The sequence below is a fragment of the Trachemys scripta genome, chromosome 7 (assembly GCF_013100865.1).
Source record: "Trachemys scripta elegans isolate TJP31775 chromosome 7, CAS_Tse_1.0, whole genome shotgun sequence".
NCBI lineage: Eukaryota > Metazoa > Chordata > Testudines > Emydidae > Trachemys > Trachemys scripta.
In genome coordinates, this window is record NC_048304.1 from 91,024,206 (window position 1) to 91,037,499 (window position 13,294).

The 13,294-nt window shown below is 40.8% G+C and overlaps 1 protein-coding gene and 1 pseudogene across 1 annotated transcript in view; both read left to right on the top strand.

Moving 5' to 3' along the window:
- Positions 1-2,558: 2,558 nt before the first annotated feature.
- On the top strand, positions 2,559-2,912 carry LOC117880991 (annotated as a pseudogene).
- An 86-nt stretch (positions 2,913-2,998) lies between these two features.
- Positions 2,999-13,294, top strand: part of A1CF (APOBEC1 complementation factor) — a 28,649-nt gene continuing 18,353 nt past the window's right edge. Inside the window, exons 1-3 of the mRNA XM_034776857.1 lie at positions 2,999-3,023; positions 8,082-8,179; positions 10,126-10,399. Coding sequence (XP_034632748.1) covers positions 2,999-3,023; positions 8,082-8,179; positions 10,126-10,399 — 397 coding nt within the window. The remainder of the gene's footprint in view (positions 3,024-8,081; positions 8,180-10,125; positions 10,400-13,294) is intronic.

A 13,294-nucleotide genomic window follows, 5' to 3' on the forward strand; every position in this document is an offset into this window, starting at 1 on the left:
TATCCTTTTGCAGGGACATTGGGAAGTGTAAGATTTATCTGCTGCCCGCATGGCCCCAGGATTGGCCCCAGCAGCTGCTCCCACATGGTCTCCCTACACCAGCATACAGATCTCAGAGGAACGATCAGGCAGAATGTGATTTTGGAGAATGAAGCCTAAAGAACTATGCTTTGATTTATGGCATCAAGCAAGAATTCCCAGGGAATGAAAGTAAAGTTACAGGAATGGAAAGGGGGCAAATTGTCTATCTATAAAAGTAAGCCAGCTTCAGTCCTCTGCCTTTTCAAGATTTTTATAACAAACCATATACCTGAACGATGACTTGGGTGGAAGAAAAAAAGTCTGAATGAAAAAGCATGTTGTCTTGTAACTTGATGATTTTTTTTGGCTTATGTGCATGTTGATAGAATAAGGCCACTTGGCCTCCCCACTAAGCTATACCCTACTCGACTCCATTGGCAATAGCATATAAATAAGGATGTACATAGGAAATGGAAGTGCTTTAGGAGAACAGATGTAGAAATAAGCAAATTGTAAACTGTATGATGATCTTTGCACATCTGAGATGATTAGATAGTCACTAATACAATAATAAAAATATCTTGTTTAAAGAAAGATGGGAAGATGTAGCCATACATATTTAGATCTAGGTCTTTGGTTTGGGCCAATCCCTAATTAGGTGAAAATTGTCTCAGGTGTAGCCAAATGAATCGTGTTCTCCAGCTTAACTAGTCCACACCTACAGGCTATAAAGATACACCTCTACCCCGNCATGAAAGCTTATGCTCCCAATACTTCTGTTAGTCTTAAAGGTGCCACAGGACCCTCTTTTTACAGATTCAGACTAACATGGCTACCCCTCTGATACTTGACACACTGAGCTAAGTCGACCTAAGTTATGTCGACTTCAGTTATGTAACTGAACTAGGGAAACTTAGATCAACTTACAGCATTAATGTAGACCAGCCCCTAGACATGCACATTACAGATACTAAAGGAAACTTTCTGACAGGTGGAGGCAGCAGCAACAAGACTCTGGGTTCAATATCTAAGGGTACATGTCAACAATACAAAACAGGACTGGCTTGAGCCCCCCACCCAGTGATCTGGGAAAATTAACCACTAACCCAGGCATCTCTAAGAGGCAATACTTCCTCTCTCATAAGCACTGAGTCTGTATATAGCAAAGACGATGCAGGAAAAGGACCCCAGCATTAATTCATGAAAACACCACAACAACAATTCGAAAGCATATGACTATGAGGTAACACCCACCCCAAAGTACGTTGGGCGGTGTCCTTTGCCTCAGTTTCTCACGTTGTGGCATCAAAGTTCAACAAACAAATATTCCTTTAACATGCTCCTCCTCTCTCCCTCCACTACACGCACTTACAGTTGCTGTCCTTGGTCAGCGAAGACCCAGAGTTTAGAGATGTGTTCACACGAGTGCATGTGAATGGGGAGTGCCCGAGGGGAAAATATCGAGCAACACCTCAGCTGCTGCAGTAGCCTCTGCAACTGGCTCACCGTTACTACTGTTCATTCTGTCTTCACTGTGAGTTGCTGCCGCCACTCACTCTGCCACAGTGCCGTTGTTCACTCTGCCGCCACAAGCCACGGACACTGCCCCTCTGCTGATGCTCTTTGCCACTGCTGGCTGCTGTGTCTCTACTGCAACATCACGTTCTGAGGTTCCACCACTTTCCCCAGCTCTCAGTGATTTCAGCAGGTAGTGAAGAACCTCACTGCTAGTGCGGGCTCCTTCACTGCAACATAGTCCCACACCATGTCTAAGGCTCAGCACCTGGTTACCAGTGATTTCAGCGCTAGTGATCACTGAGCAAAACAAGGACTCTCTATTGAATTTAATCAGCTCGGTCTTTCAACAGTGGAGAAAAGAGGAGCAAATTGTGCCTAAGACTTAGGCAGAGCCCAAGCCACCAGGTAGCAACACCTGTCCCCACTCTCTCTCTCCTTCACTGGGATTTGACCTCTTCCCCCCTGCTTTGCAACTGAGATTCAGTTTAGGGTGACCCCCTCAGTCAACGCAGGCTAAGTACAGTTCTGCTGCCCTTTACTCATACAGTCAGGGTAACATTTCATTACCCTTGCACTCAATACTAAATTGGTTTGTAACCCAGCACCAGCCAAAATTGATCACTTTGGCAAAGCAGCTCCACCTGTTGAATACCTAGGCAGAATAGGTGTGTTTATGCAATTACAGTCTGTTCCTAAAGTCTTTTCCCCCCAGCTCATCACTAGATGGCACGGGAGAGCTCATTCAGATCCTGCTTATACTTTAATACTCATGTGTGGCAGAGCTCCTTCTCTGCCTCGGTGGGTTCCGCACTTCCCCGTAGCAGCGGGCTGGGGGATTCCATTCTCCCTAGGAATTTCCCCACACCCCTGGGTTTATTGCCCCCACATTGTCTGGGAAGGGGAGGGGGAGGGGAGCCTCTTAGTCTCTGGTAACTCCTCCGGGTATAGTGGCAGCAGGCCAGGCACCCAGTTCAATCTCTATCCTCTGGCGGGGTCTCTTCTCCTCAAACCTCTGGGGCATGGAAGGCCTGGCGAGTAATTTTTGTTTTTACTGTTGTGCCAGACCGTGTTACCATGAGCTTGCCTCTGAACCCCAACCCCTTCCTGAATGGGCTGACAGGGAAGCCGGTGATGGTGAAGCTGAAGTGGGGAATGGAGTACAAGGGCTACCTGGTATCTGTCAACAGCTACATGAACATGCAGCTTGAAAACACAGACAAATACATAGATGGTGTATTGTCAGGACACCTTGGTGAAGTTTTGATGAGATGTAACCACGTCCTGTACATCAGAGGAGTAGAAAAAGAAGAAAAAGATGGAGAAATGAGAGAATAATTTTGTATATTTCTGGAAAATAAAGATCAGTTTTTCACAAAAAAGAAAAATCACTCTTCTATAGCTGTCTGGCCTCACCCCGTCACACATGAAACAATGCAATTCGGTATACTTCTAGGATCACATGGCCTTCCTTTCCTGTCAGAAAGGTACTTCAGGAAATAAAAAGCATAGAGTCTAAATATCATAAACCTCTACTACAGTATGTTGAATTAATGCAATATTATACATCAAATTCCAGATCCAGAAGAATCAGACGACTCCTTCCCCATGTCCCTGTTCTCACATTTATTATTTAATAATGAAAGACCTCCCTCAGTCAAATTCCTTATTAGCATAATTATGTGGCCTTCAATTTCAGCCATCAGAAAATTTTGCCCAATATTAAAACATCTCTTATCACTACATAAGAATGGCCATAGTGGGTCAGACCAATGGTCCATTTATCACAGTATCCTGTCTTCTGACTGTGGATAATGCCAGATGCTTCAGAGGGAACGAGAACAGGCTATCATTAAGTGGTCCATTCCCAACTTCTGGCAATCAGGGGCTAGGGACACCCAGAGCACGGGGTTGCATCCCTGACCATCTTGGCTAATAGCCATTGATGAACCTATCCTCCATGAACCTATCTAGTTCTTTTTGAACCCCATTATAGTTTTGGCCTTCACAACATCCCCTGGCAATGAGTTCCACAGGTGTACTGTGCCTTGTGTAAATAGTACTTCCTTTTGTTTGTTTTGACCATACTGCCTATTAATTTCATTGGGTGACCCTTGGTTTTTGTCTTATGCGAAGGAATAAAGAACACTTCCTTATTCACTTTCTCTGCCTCATTCATGATTTCATAGACCTCTATCATATCCCCTCTTAGATGTCTCTTTTCTGAGCAGAAAAGTCCCAGTCTTTTTAAACCTCCTCATTCGGAAGCTGTTCCAAGCCCTTACTCAATTTTGTCAACCTTCTCTGTACCTTTTCCAATTCTAATACTTTTTTTTTTTTGAGATGGGGTGACCAGAATTGCATGCAGTTTTCAAGATGCGAGCATACCATGGATTCATACAGTGAAATTATTATCTTTTCTCTATTATCTATCCCTTTTCTAATTGTTCCTAACATTGTTAGCTTTATTGAATCCAAGACCTTTTTCTTGAGTGGTAACAGCTAATTTTGTATGTATACTTGGGATTATGTTTTCCAGTGTGCATTACTTTGCATTTATCAAAAATTGAATTTCATCTGCCATTTTGTCGTCCAGTCACCCAGTTTAGTAAAAAATCTTGGGCTGTCAATTGATCGCAGTTAACTCACAGGATTCATTTTTTTGAGTTAATCGTGATTTATTGCAGTTTTAATTGCACCATTAAACAATAGAATACCAATTGAAATTTATTAAATATTTTGGATGTTTTTCTAAATTTTCAAATATATTGATTTCGACTACAACACAGAATACAAAGTTGACAGTGCTCACTTTATATTGTTATTTTTATTACAAATATTTGCACTGTAAAAATGGCAAACAAAAAAAAATAGTATTTTTCAATTCACCGCGTATAAGTAATGTAGTGCAATCTCTTTATGGTCAAAGTGAAACTTACAAATGTAGATTTTTGTTGTTGTTACATAACTGCACTCAAAAACAAAACAATGTAAAATTTTTGGACTTTTAGGCTCTCTCAGTACTACTTCTTGTTCAGCCAATCGTTAAGACAAACACGTTTGTTTACATTTACGGGAGATAATGCTGCCCGCTTCTTATTTACAATGTCACCTGAAAGTGAGAACAGGTGTTGTAAGCCACTTTTGTAGCCAGCATTGCAAGGTATTTACGTGCCAGATGTACTAAAGATTCATATGCTCCTTCATGCTTTGGCCACCATTCCAGAGGACATGCTTCCATGCTGATGTTGCTCATTAAAAAATTAATGCATTAATTACATTTGTTGCTGAACTCCTTGGGGGAGAATGGTATGTCTCCTACTCTGTTTTACTCACATTCTGCCATATATTTCATATAGCACTCTCAGATGATGACCCAGCACATGTTCATTTTAAAAACACTTTCACTGCAGATTTGACAAAATGCAGAGAAGGTACCAATGTGAGATTTCTAAATATAGCTACAGCACTCGACCCAAGGTTTAAGAATCTGAAGTGTCGTCCAAAATCCGAGAGAAATGAGGTGTGAAGCATGCTTTCAGAAGTCTAAAAAGAGCAACATTCTGATGAGGAAACTACAGAACCCAAATCACCAAAAAAGAAAATCAACCATCTGCTGGTGGCATCTGACTCAGATGATGAAAATGAACATGAGTTGGTCTGCACTGCTTTGGGTTGTTATTGAGCAGAACCCATTATCAGCATGGACACATATCCTCTGAAATGGTAGTTGAAGCATGAAGGGACATATGAATCTTTAGCGCATCTGGCACATAAATATCTTACGATGCCGGCTACAACAGTGCCATGCGAATGCCTATTCTTACTTTCAGGTGATATTGTAAACAAGAAGTGGGCAGCATTATCTTCTGCAAATGTAAACAAACTTGTTTGTCTGAGCAATTGGCTGAACAAGACGTAGGACTGAGCGGACTTATATGCTCTAAAGTTTTACATTGTTTTACTTTTGGATGCAGTTATTTTTGTACATAATTCTACATTTGTAAGTTCAACTTTCATGATAAAGAGATTGCACTACAATACTTGTATTAGGTTAATTGAAAAATACTATTTCTTTTGTTTTTTACAGTGCAAATATTTGTAATCAAAATATAAAGTGAGCACTGAACACTTTGTATTCTGTGTTGTAAGTGAAATAAATATATTTGAAAATGTAGCAAATATCCCAAACTATTTAAATAAATGTTATTCTATTATTGTTTAACAGTGCGATTGATCGTGCGATTAATAGCGATTACTTTTTTTAAACCCTTGACAGCCTTAGTAAAATCCTTTTGTAGCTCTTTCCAGTCTGCTTTTGACTTAACTATTTTGCATTATTTAGTATTGTCTGCACGTTTTGCCCTTCACTGTTTACCTCTTTTTCCAAGATCATTTATGAATATGTTGCACAGCACTGGTCCCAGTACGATTACTGGGGGACACCACTACCTACTTGTCTCCCCATTCTTAAAACTGAGTATTTATTCTTACCCTGTCTCCTGTCTTTTCCTGTCAGTTACTGATCCATGAGAGGATCTTCCCTCTTATCCCATGATTACTTATTTTGCTTACGACTTTCTAAAAGTCCAAGTACGCTATATTGACTGGATCACATTTATCCACATGTTTGTTGACCCTCCCACCTCAAAGAATTCTAATAGATTGGTGAGGCATGATTTCCCTTTCCAAAAGCCATATTGACTCTTCCCCAACAAATTGTATTCGTCTATGTGTCTGAGAATTCTGTTCTTTAATATAGTTTCAATCAGTTTGCCTGATACTGAAGTTAGACTTACAGGCCTTTAATTGCTAGAGTCTCCTCATGATCCTTCTTTAAAAATCACCATCATAATAGCTATCCTNAGAAGGTAGAACAAATATTCAGAAATCAGGACTGCCTTGCATTCTTCAGGACAGGTGACAAACCTGTTCGTTGACTTTATAATGTGTGCTGACACACACATCACCTCCAATGTAGCCAGTGGGGAAACAGGAAAAGGCTCTGATACAAAGTGAGAAAGAGACAAATTATTGTAAAAGGAAACTAGTGCTTCTAAACTTGCTGGCTGTGCTGAGGCTGCATGGATGTAAAAGTCAGAACAAGCTGCAAGAAATAAACAAAACCAAAGGGAATTTGTTTCACACTTACCTAGAAGAAATCTGAATCCATCATGCAAGCATATGACTCCAAATGACATTTTAAGCAAACAGAATGTGAATGTTCTATGGAATCTGACATAATTCAAGAATATATTACATAACCAGCTGACTGTTGCATTCAGCCATTGTAGTGGAGACTACCAGACATAAAAATTCCACTGAGTTGAAATACACTTGAATACACTTTCTCACTGTAATTTTTTTTAATTTTTCATATATCTGGTTCTAGAATACTCAAGAGATTCACTTAAAAGCTAAGATCATGATTCTATTGCACTCTGTAAAGGTTGTTGCTCTATTTCCATTTACTGCCCATGGTTTCCTTCTCAGCCCTGATTTTTACCAAGTCTGATCTAGCTGATCATATATCTGAAAATAGGCCTGCAAAGGAGCCTTGACTTGTTAGTTAAAAAGGGTTACTCTTACTTTAGTGTATTAATATCACATATATTTAGGTTTACTTTTTCTGTTAAATTAACTGTACTTTTCAGTAACCATAAATGAAAAAGTATCAGAGGAGTAGCCGTGTTAGTCTGGATGTGTAAAAAGCGACAGAGTCCTGTGGCACCTTATAGACTAACAGACGTTTTAGTGGAAATAAATATGCATGTAGTGGAAATACATATGCAGGCATATTTATACCTGCCTCTGGAAATTTCCACTACATGCATCTGACAAAGTGAGTATTCACCCACGAAAGCTTATGCTCCAAACAGGGCCGGCTCCAGGGTTTTGGCCACCTCAAGCAGCCAAAAAAAAAAAAAAAAAAAAAAGCCGCGATCGCGATCTGCGGCGGCAATTTGGCAGGAGGTCCTTTGCTCTGAGCGGGAGTGAGGGACCGTCCGCCGAATTGCCGCCGAATACCTGGACGTGCTGCCCCTCTCTGGAGCAGCCGCCCCAAGCACCTGCTTGAGAAGCTGGTGCCTGGAGCCGGTCCTGGCTCCAAAAGATTTGTTAGTCTATAAAGTGCCACAGGACTCTTTGTCGCTTTTGATAAATGAAAAACTAAACCAATGTAGTTTTAAAAAGTATTTGGCAATACCAGGTCTGTAGAATACTTAGCTAACTTAGTTCATTCAAACTTTTAAACTCTGAGAAGTGTAACATTCTGAGTTGGGTAATCAGACCAAATTAAAACTATAGCATGACAGGTTCAGTAATTACTCATTTTGATCATGACGCTACAATCATTTATGCACAAGCTTAGCTTTACACACAAGTAATCTTACTAAGTTCAGTGAGATACTCACATGCATAAGTGTCTGCAGATCAGAACTTTGGTTTATAAAACTGAGTGCTAAAAACACAACCCAGAATGTTAATTCAAATCTGTATTCCTTTGAAAAGACAGTTGCAGAACTAATATCCCAACATTTTTGTAGGTGCAGTTGAAAGAATAAAGAAAATCAGAGACTATGCATTTGTACACTTTAATAACAGAGACGATGCAGTTGAAGCTATGAAAGCCTTAAATGGGAAGGTAACGCTGGACTAGTAGCATTCATAGTATATTGGTGTCATACAACTGTATTTGCTTTTTTGTAATTGTTTGCAATTTATGTAATCAAGTTTCAGCCTTTTGGGTGTTCACAAACTATTCATTTTGACTATTTACTATTTATCTGCATAATGGGAAACTGTCACCTAAATCACATAGTAGTGTTCTGTTCTGACTCGATGCAAGAAACAGAATAGTGAACAAATGACTAATACTGAATAACAGGTCACAAAATCTCATGCTAGCACTTTGAATACCCTTTCCTTATGTGTCAACAAAAAAGAAGGCAATGTGCAATGGTCAAACTAAAACAGCTGTTCAGAATTCAAAGATCTGTAAAAGCTGTTTTTTCCCAGACTTTAGCCAATTTTAATGCCATAGACAATTTTGAAATTATAATGCAATAACCAGGTCTTAAGAGTTATTAACTATTTTATTATTTTCATATGTTGCAAATATTGTGTATAATATTATATAATAGTATTACATATTTATCATGGGGTGTTATTCATCCTTCTTTTATTCCTGATTCTACTGAGGAATCACTTCAAATGTGCCAAATCCTTTCCAAACAAATAGGAATAACCCCTGCGCTGATGAGTGTAGTTTAAAAAAGTGTATTAACATAACCCCAAATTACATTAATAGGAGTTACACACATATTAAAAATATATTCCTGTGCTGAGAACATGACAGCAAGAGAGGAAATTCAGGATCCATGCATTCAAAGATATGGGATATTTAATCCACACCCTCTATAGACTCTGCATTGCAACTGAATACATGCTTGCTAAGAAAATAAATCCATTTGCCTCTGGTAAAACAAACAGTCATTGATCAGGTATAATACAGCTCAAAAACTCCCTTCAGAGAGACTATTTTTCTTGTAATTGCAGTGCTTTTCAATCTAGAAGCTGAATAAAGCTATATAAAGCCACCTTGTGCATGTACAAATATACTCCACATGTTCTGAGGTGTGCACTCACTATCTTGAACATCTGTCTTGGGAAAATAGGTAATGCAGTTACTTTTCCATTGAAGGATGCTGCACTACAGTACCTCACTGAAAAATTGCATGAAGCCCATTAATACATGTTTTGCATCACCTGTTGGAATCAACACTGAAGATGGGGTACTTACAATTAACATCACAAGGAAAACTGGCTTCCATTTTCATGTGCTCATTATTGTTTTCAGGTTAATATAAATGGTAATGTTTGGGTTAGAGAAGGGGCAAACAGACCTCACCTAATTTTGAACCTTCTCAGAAAGTGCACTTTTAAAATGAGCGGTTGATTGAATTTACACATTACTGTGGGCAGAAGAGGAGGGTCTCTAAGGCTATGTCTACACTTGGAGCTGGGGTTCTGATTCAAATAAGAATACTTGTGCTAGCTCTCAGAGAGCTAAAAACAGTGGTGTAGCCATGGTAGCACAGGCAGCAGTGGCACAGGCCAGCATCTTGAGTACCCACCCACGAGGTCCAGGAAGGTTTGTGCCTGGGACAGCTAGCCCACACTGCCGCTCACCACTGCCTGAGCTGCAGTGCACTATTTTTAGTGCAGTAGCTCCTTGGGAACTAGCATGAGTATGTCACTTGGAGCTGGGAATCACACACTCTAGCTCCAAGCGCAGACATAGCCCAAGTTCCTCTAACCTCATAGCAGCTGCAGGCAGAAGACGAGCAGACTGCCATGGTTCACACATTTTGCAACAGCAGGCAGGGGCCATCTTGCCTTTCTGCCCCTGGGAACATGGCCTCACTGCAGAAGATTCTCAAACTCTTTCAGCCACCCCACCTAAGTAGCTGTGGTTAGCAAAATGCAGAACTTGGCTGGGCTTCTACAAAACAGTCATTATGATGTTGGACATTGTACTGCATTTGTGCTTCCCTTGCATTTTTCCATGCATTTCTCCTTGTTTTAAAGGTGCTGGATGGTTCCCCTATCGAAGTGACATTAGCAAAACCAGTAGACAAAGACAGTTACGTTAGACACACCAGAGGCACAGGGGGACGAGGTACCGTGCTACAAGGAGAATACACTTACACATTTGGACATGTGTATGATCCTGCCACAACCTACCTTGGAGCTCCAGTCTTCTATGCACCTCAGGCCTACGCAGCTATTCCTAACCTTCATTTCCCTGCCACCAAGGGTGACCTCAGCAGTAGGGGCATTATCCGACCTCCATCTATTAGAGGTAACTCCAGCGGCTATGTCTATGGCAATCCAGAAATCTATCTTTGAAATAGCTTCATAGCTAGAGTAGGAGGTAAATTTATGAAATCAAATATCTATGCACCACATTAAAGCTGTGCATCCATGCATCACATTAAAGCTGGTTCCGCTAAAAAGTTTTTAAAAACTTGAGGCATACACCAGTTTTAACTAAATGGAGAAATTAGCATAAACCACCTCGGATTATATGAGTTGAAGCATACCCCCATCACTCAGGCACTTCAGAGAGGACTGTAAGTTGGGGCTGCTCCTGAGTCTTTAATGATCTGAGGAGTGTCCCAAGGTCATTGTCCAATGGTTCCTCACTATGAAGAAACTCCAGCCCACCGTTCTTAGGAGTTCCAATTGCTAGCACTGAAACATTCAATAATCTTCCTGGCACACACAATAGTCTCTCAAATTTCCTGCTTTTCTCAGCTACTTCCTCTTTTTTACACCTACCACAATCTCCATTCACTGGGACAGACCTATGCATATAGCCCAGCATTCTATAATTCTGCATAGCCTCAGGTCACGCATCCTTTTAAGAAAGCGACTGAAAGCCTTCATACACTAGAAAATAGCCACAGTCTTTGGAACCTCTCCTTTAAAAGGGGATGAGAACCCTCAGGCAGGCTAAGCAAACATACATACATATATATATACACTCCCTCATCAGCCCAGGAGAAAGCCGAAAGTCTTTTAACAGTCTCTTGCTCCAAAATAAACAAACCAAAATTCCTCCATTTTGTCCCAGGAGGGAAAAAACAAACAAAACAAGAGTTTTCCACTCAAAACAGAACTCCTTGCCCACAGCTGGCTGTTGATTCAGTCCCAGAAGCCTAGCAGTTGATTTTCTCCTCCTTTTAATGGCTCAAGGCTGAGATTCAGGAAAACTAACCAGTCCCAGGAGATCCAATGCTCTGTGTATTGACTCTTATCTTCCCACAACCAGGACATTTTCTAGCCAGGCCATTACCCTAGTCATTCTGGGGCTCTAAGCAGCAGTACAGCATCGTTACAGGGAATGAAAAATGAACCTCCAAAACAGAGATGAAAACAAGAAAGTGCTTCACACTGTGCTCCAAGAAGTGGCCAAAAGCACCAGTAGGTTATACTGTCGACATTAAGTATCTTTTCAAGTATGTTGACTACAGAGATCAAAACTGGGGGTGGTTTTGTTGCACTATCTTGTTGGTTGGGTTTTAATTTTGCAACAATCAAATGGTTGGTAGTTCAGTCTGGTGTCCTATTATGTCTCACCACCACAGATTTGGATATATAGTTCCAATTTTGATCTATCACAGTGTAGACAAAACATCAGGCCGGCTCCAGGCATCAGCCGAGCAAGCTGGTGCTTGGGGCGGCAGCTTGTAGAAGGCGGCATTCCGCCCAATCCTAGGGCGGCACGGCCGCTTTTTTTTTTTTTTTTTTTTTTTTTGTCGTTGTTGTTCCACTCCGGCCACCCTGTAGGGGGCAGCGGCGTGGAGGACGGGAGCGCCTGCAGCAAACCAGGCAGGGCAGCCCGCGTCCTTCCCTCCCAGCCGACCGGAGCGGAAGGGGCCGTGTGGTAGCGCCCCGCTGAAGTCCTGGCCGTCCCCTTCTCTTTCTCCCTCCACTTCCTCCCCCCGCTAGCCGGGGCACATCTGCAGGGCATGGAGTCCCCCTGCACCCTGGCTCCGGCCACTCCGCAGGTTTTTTCTTTTTTTTGCTTTGCTGTTCTGGCCGCCACGGTTTTGTTTTGTTTTTTGCTTGGGGCGGCCAGAAAGCCAGAGCCGGCCCTGCAAAACATTAACTATTTAACATGATAAAAGGTCATGCTTCTTAGCAGAGTTTTTGGTTTGTTTTGTGTTTTGTTTCCTGTCGGAATGGATAGTATAAGGGATTGGTAAACTTAATTTTGAAATTACTGGTGCAGATTTGCAGTGACTAGAGAGGAGCCTGAATGAAACCTTAGGTCCAAAACATTTCCAAAACTAAGGTGTGAATGTTACATATGCCCACTTACTTTATAATGGGCTTAATTAAATTTTGGGGTGTTCAAAATCCAGATCTTCTCACTCATTTCTAGTAGTGACTGAGATCATTAACAACTGACAGCAGATTGATGTCCTAAGTGAAATCAGATGGTGTTCTCAACCCATTTCCAGATAGAAAGATGTCCTAAAGAACACAGTTCTCAGTCTGAAGTCCTCAGTAGAGTTGACTAAGACTGAATTAACTAACCTAATCTCTAACCCCCTATAAATGATCCCTTCAGAGAAAAATCAAGACACATTGGCTCGATGGTATGGTTTGGGAAATTTGCACTGCTGCTGCCCATGCTTTAGCTTTACTGTGCATATATAAATCTAAAATTACATTAGGAAAATGTGTCAAAACTCCCAAATCACTCAGTTCACTTTTCCTTAGTATGCTCTCACTTGTTAATCTCCTAAATTCCCAAACAATCCTTCTGAAAGGAACCAGTTGTAATGTGAGAAAATGGTCATTAGTTCAAAGAAGGGGGGGAAATCTATGTATTCCAAGTTCATTAAAAATTTTAAATTATATCAATGGGCAGTAATCAATCTAATTTTTCATTGTCCCTTTACTCTTCAACTGTAAATCAGGTTAGAAACATGGCAAAAAATCAAAAGTAATCTGTGCATGAATTCAATGGAAAGTTAAGCCTCATGTTGACTGAACAGAGCAGAGAAGATGGGAAAGTCAGTCAGAAACAACTATGACATTCCTTCTAACTAAAGCATCTCAAGGCACATTAGGAAAACAATTTAAAAGATGATGGGGTAGAGATCTGGTTTATATTGATTAAATTATTAATAATCCAATAGAGAAGTGATACCATAGGAATAATTAGTTATATACTGTAATCGAT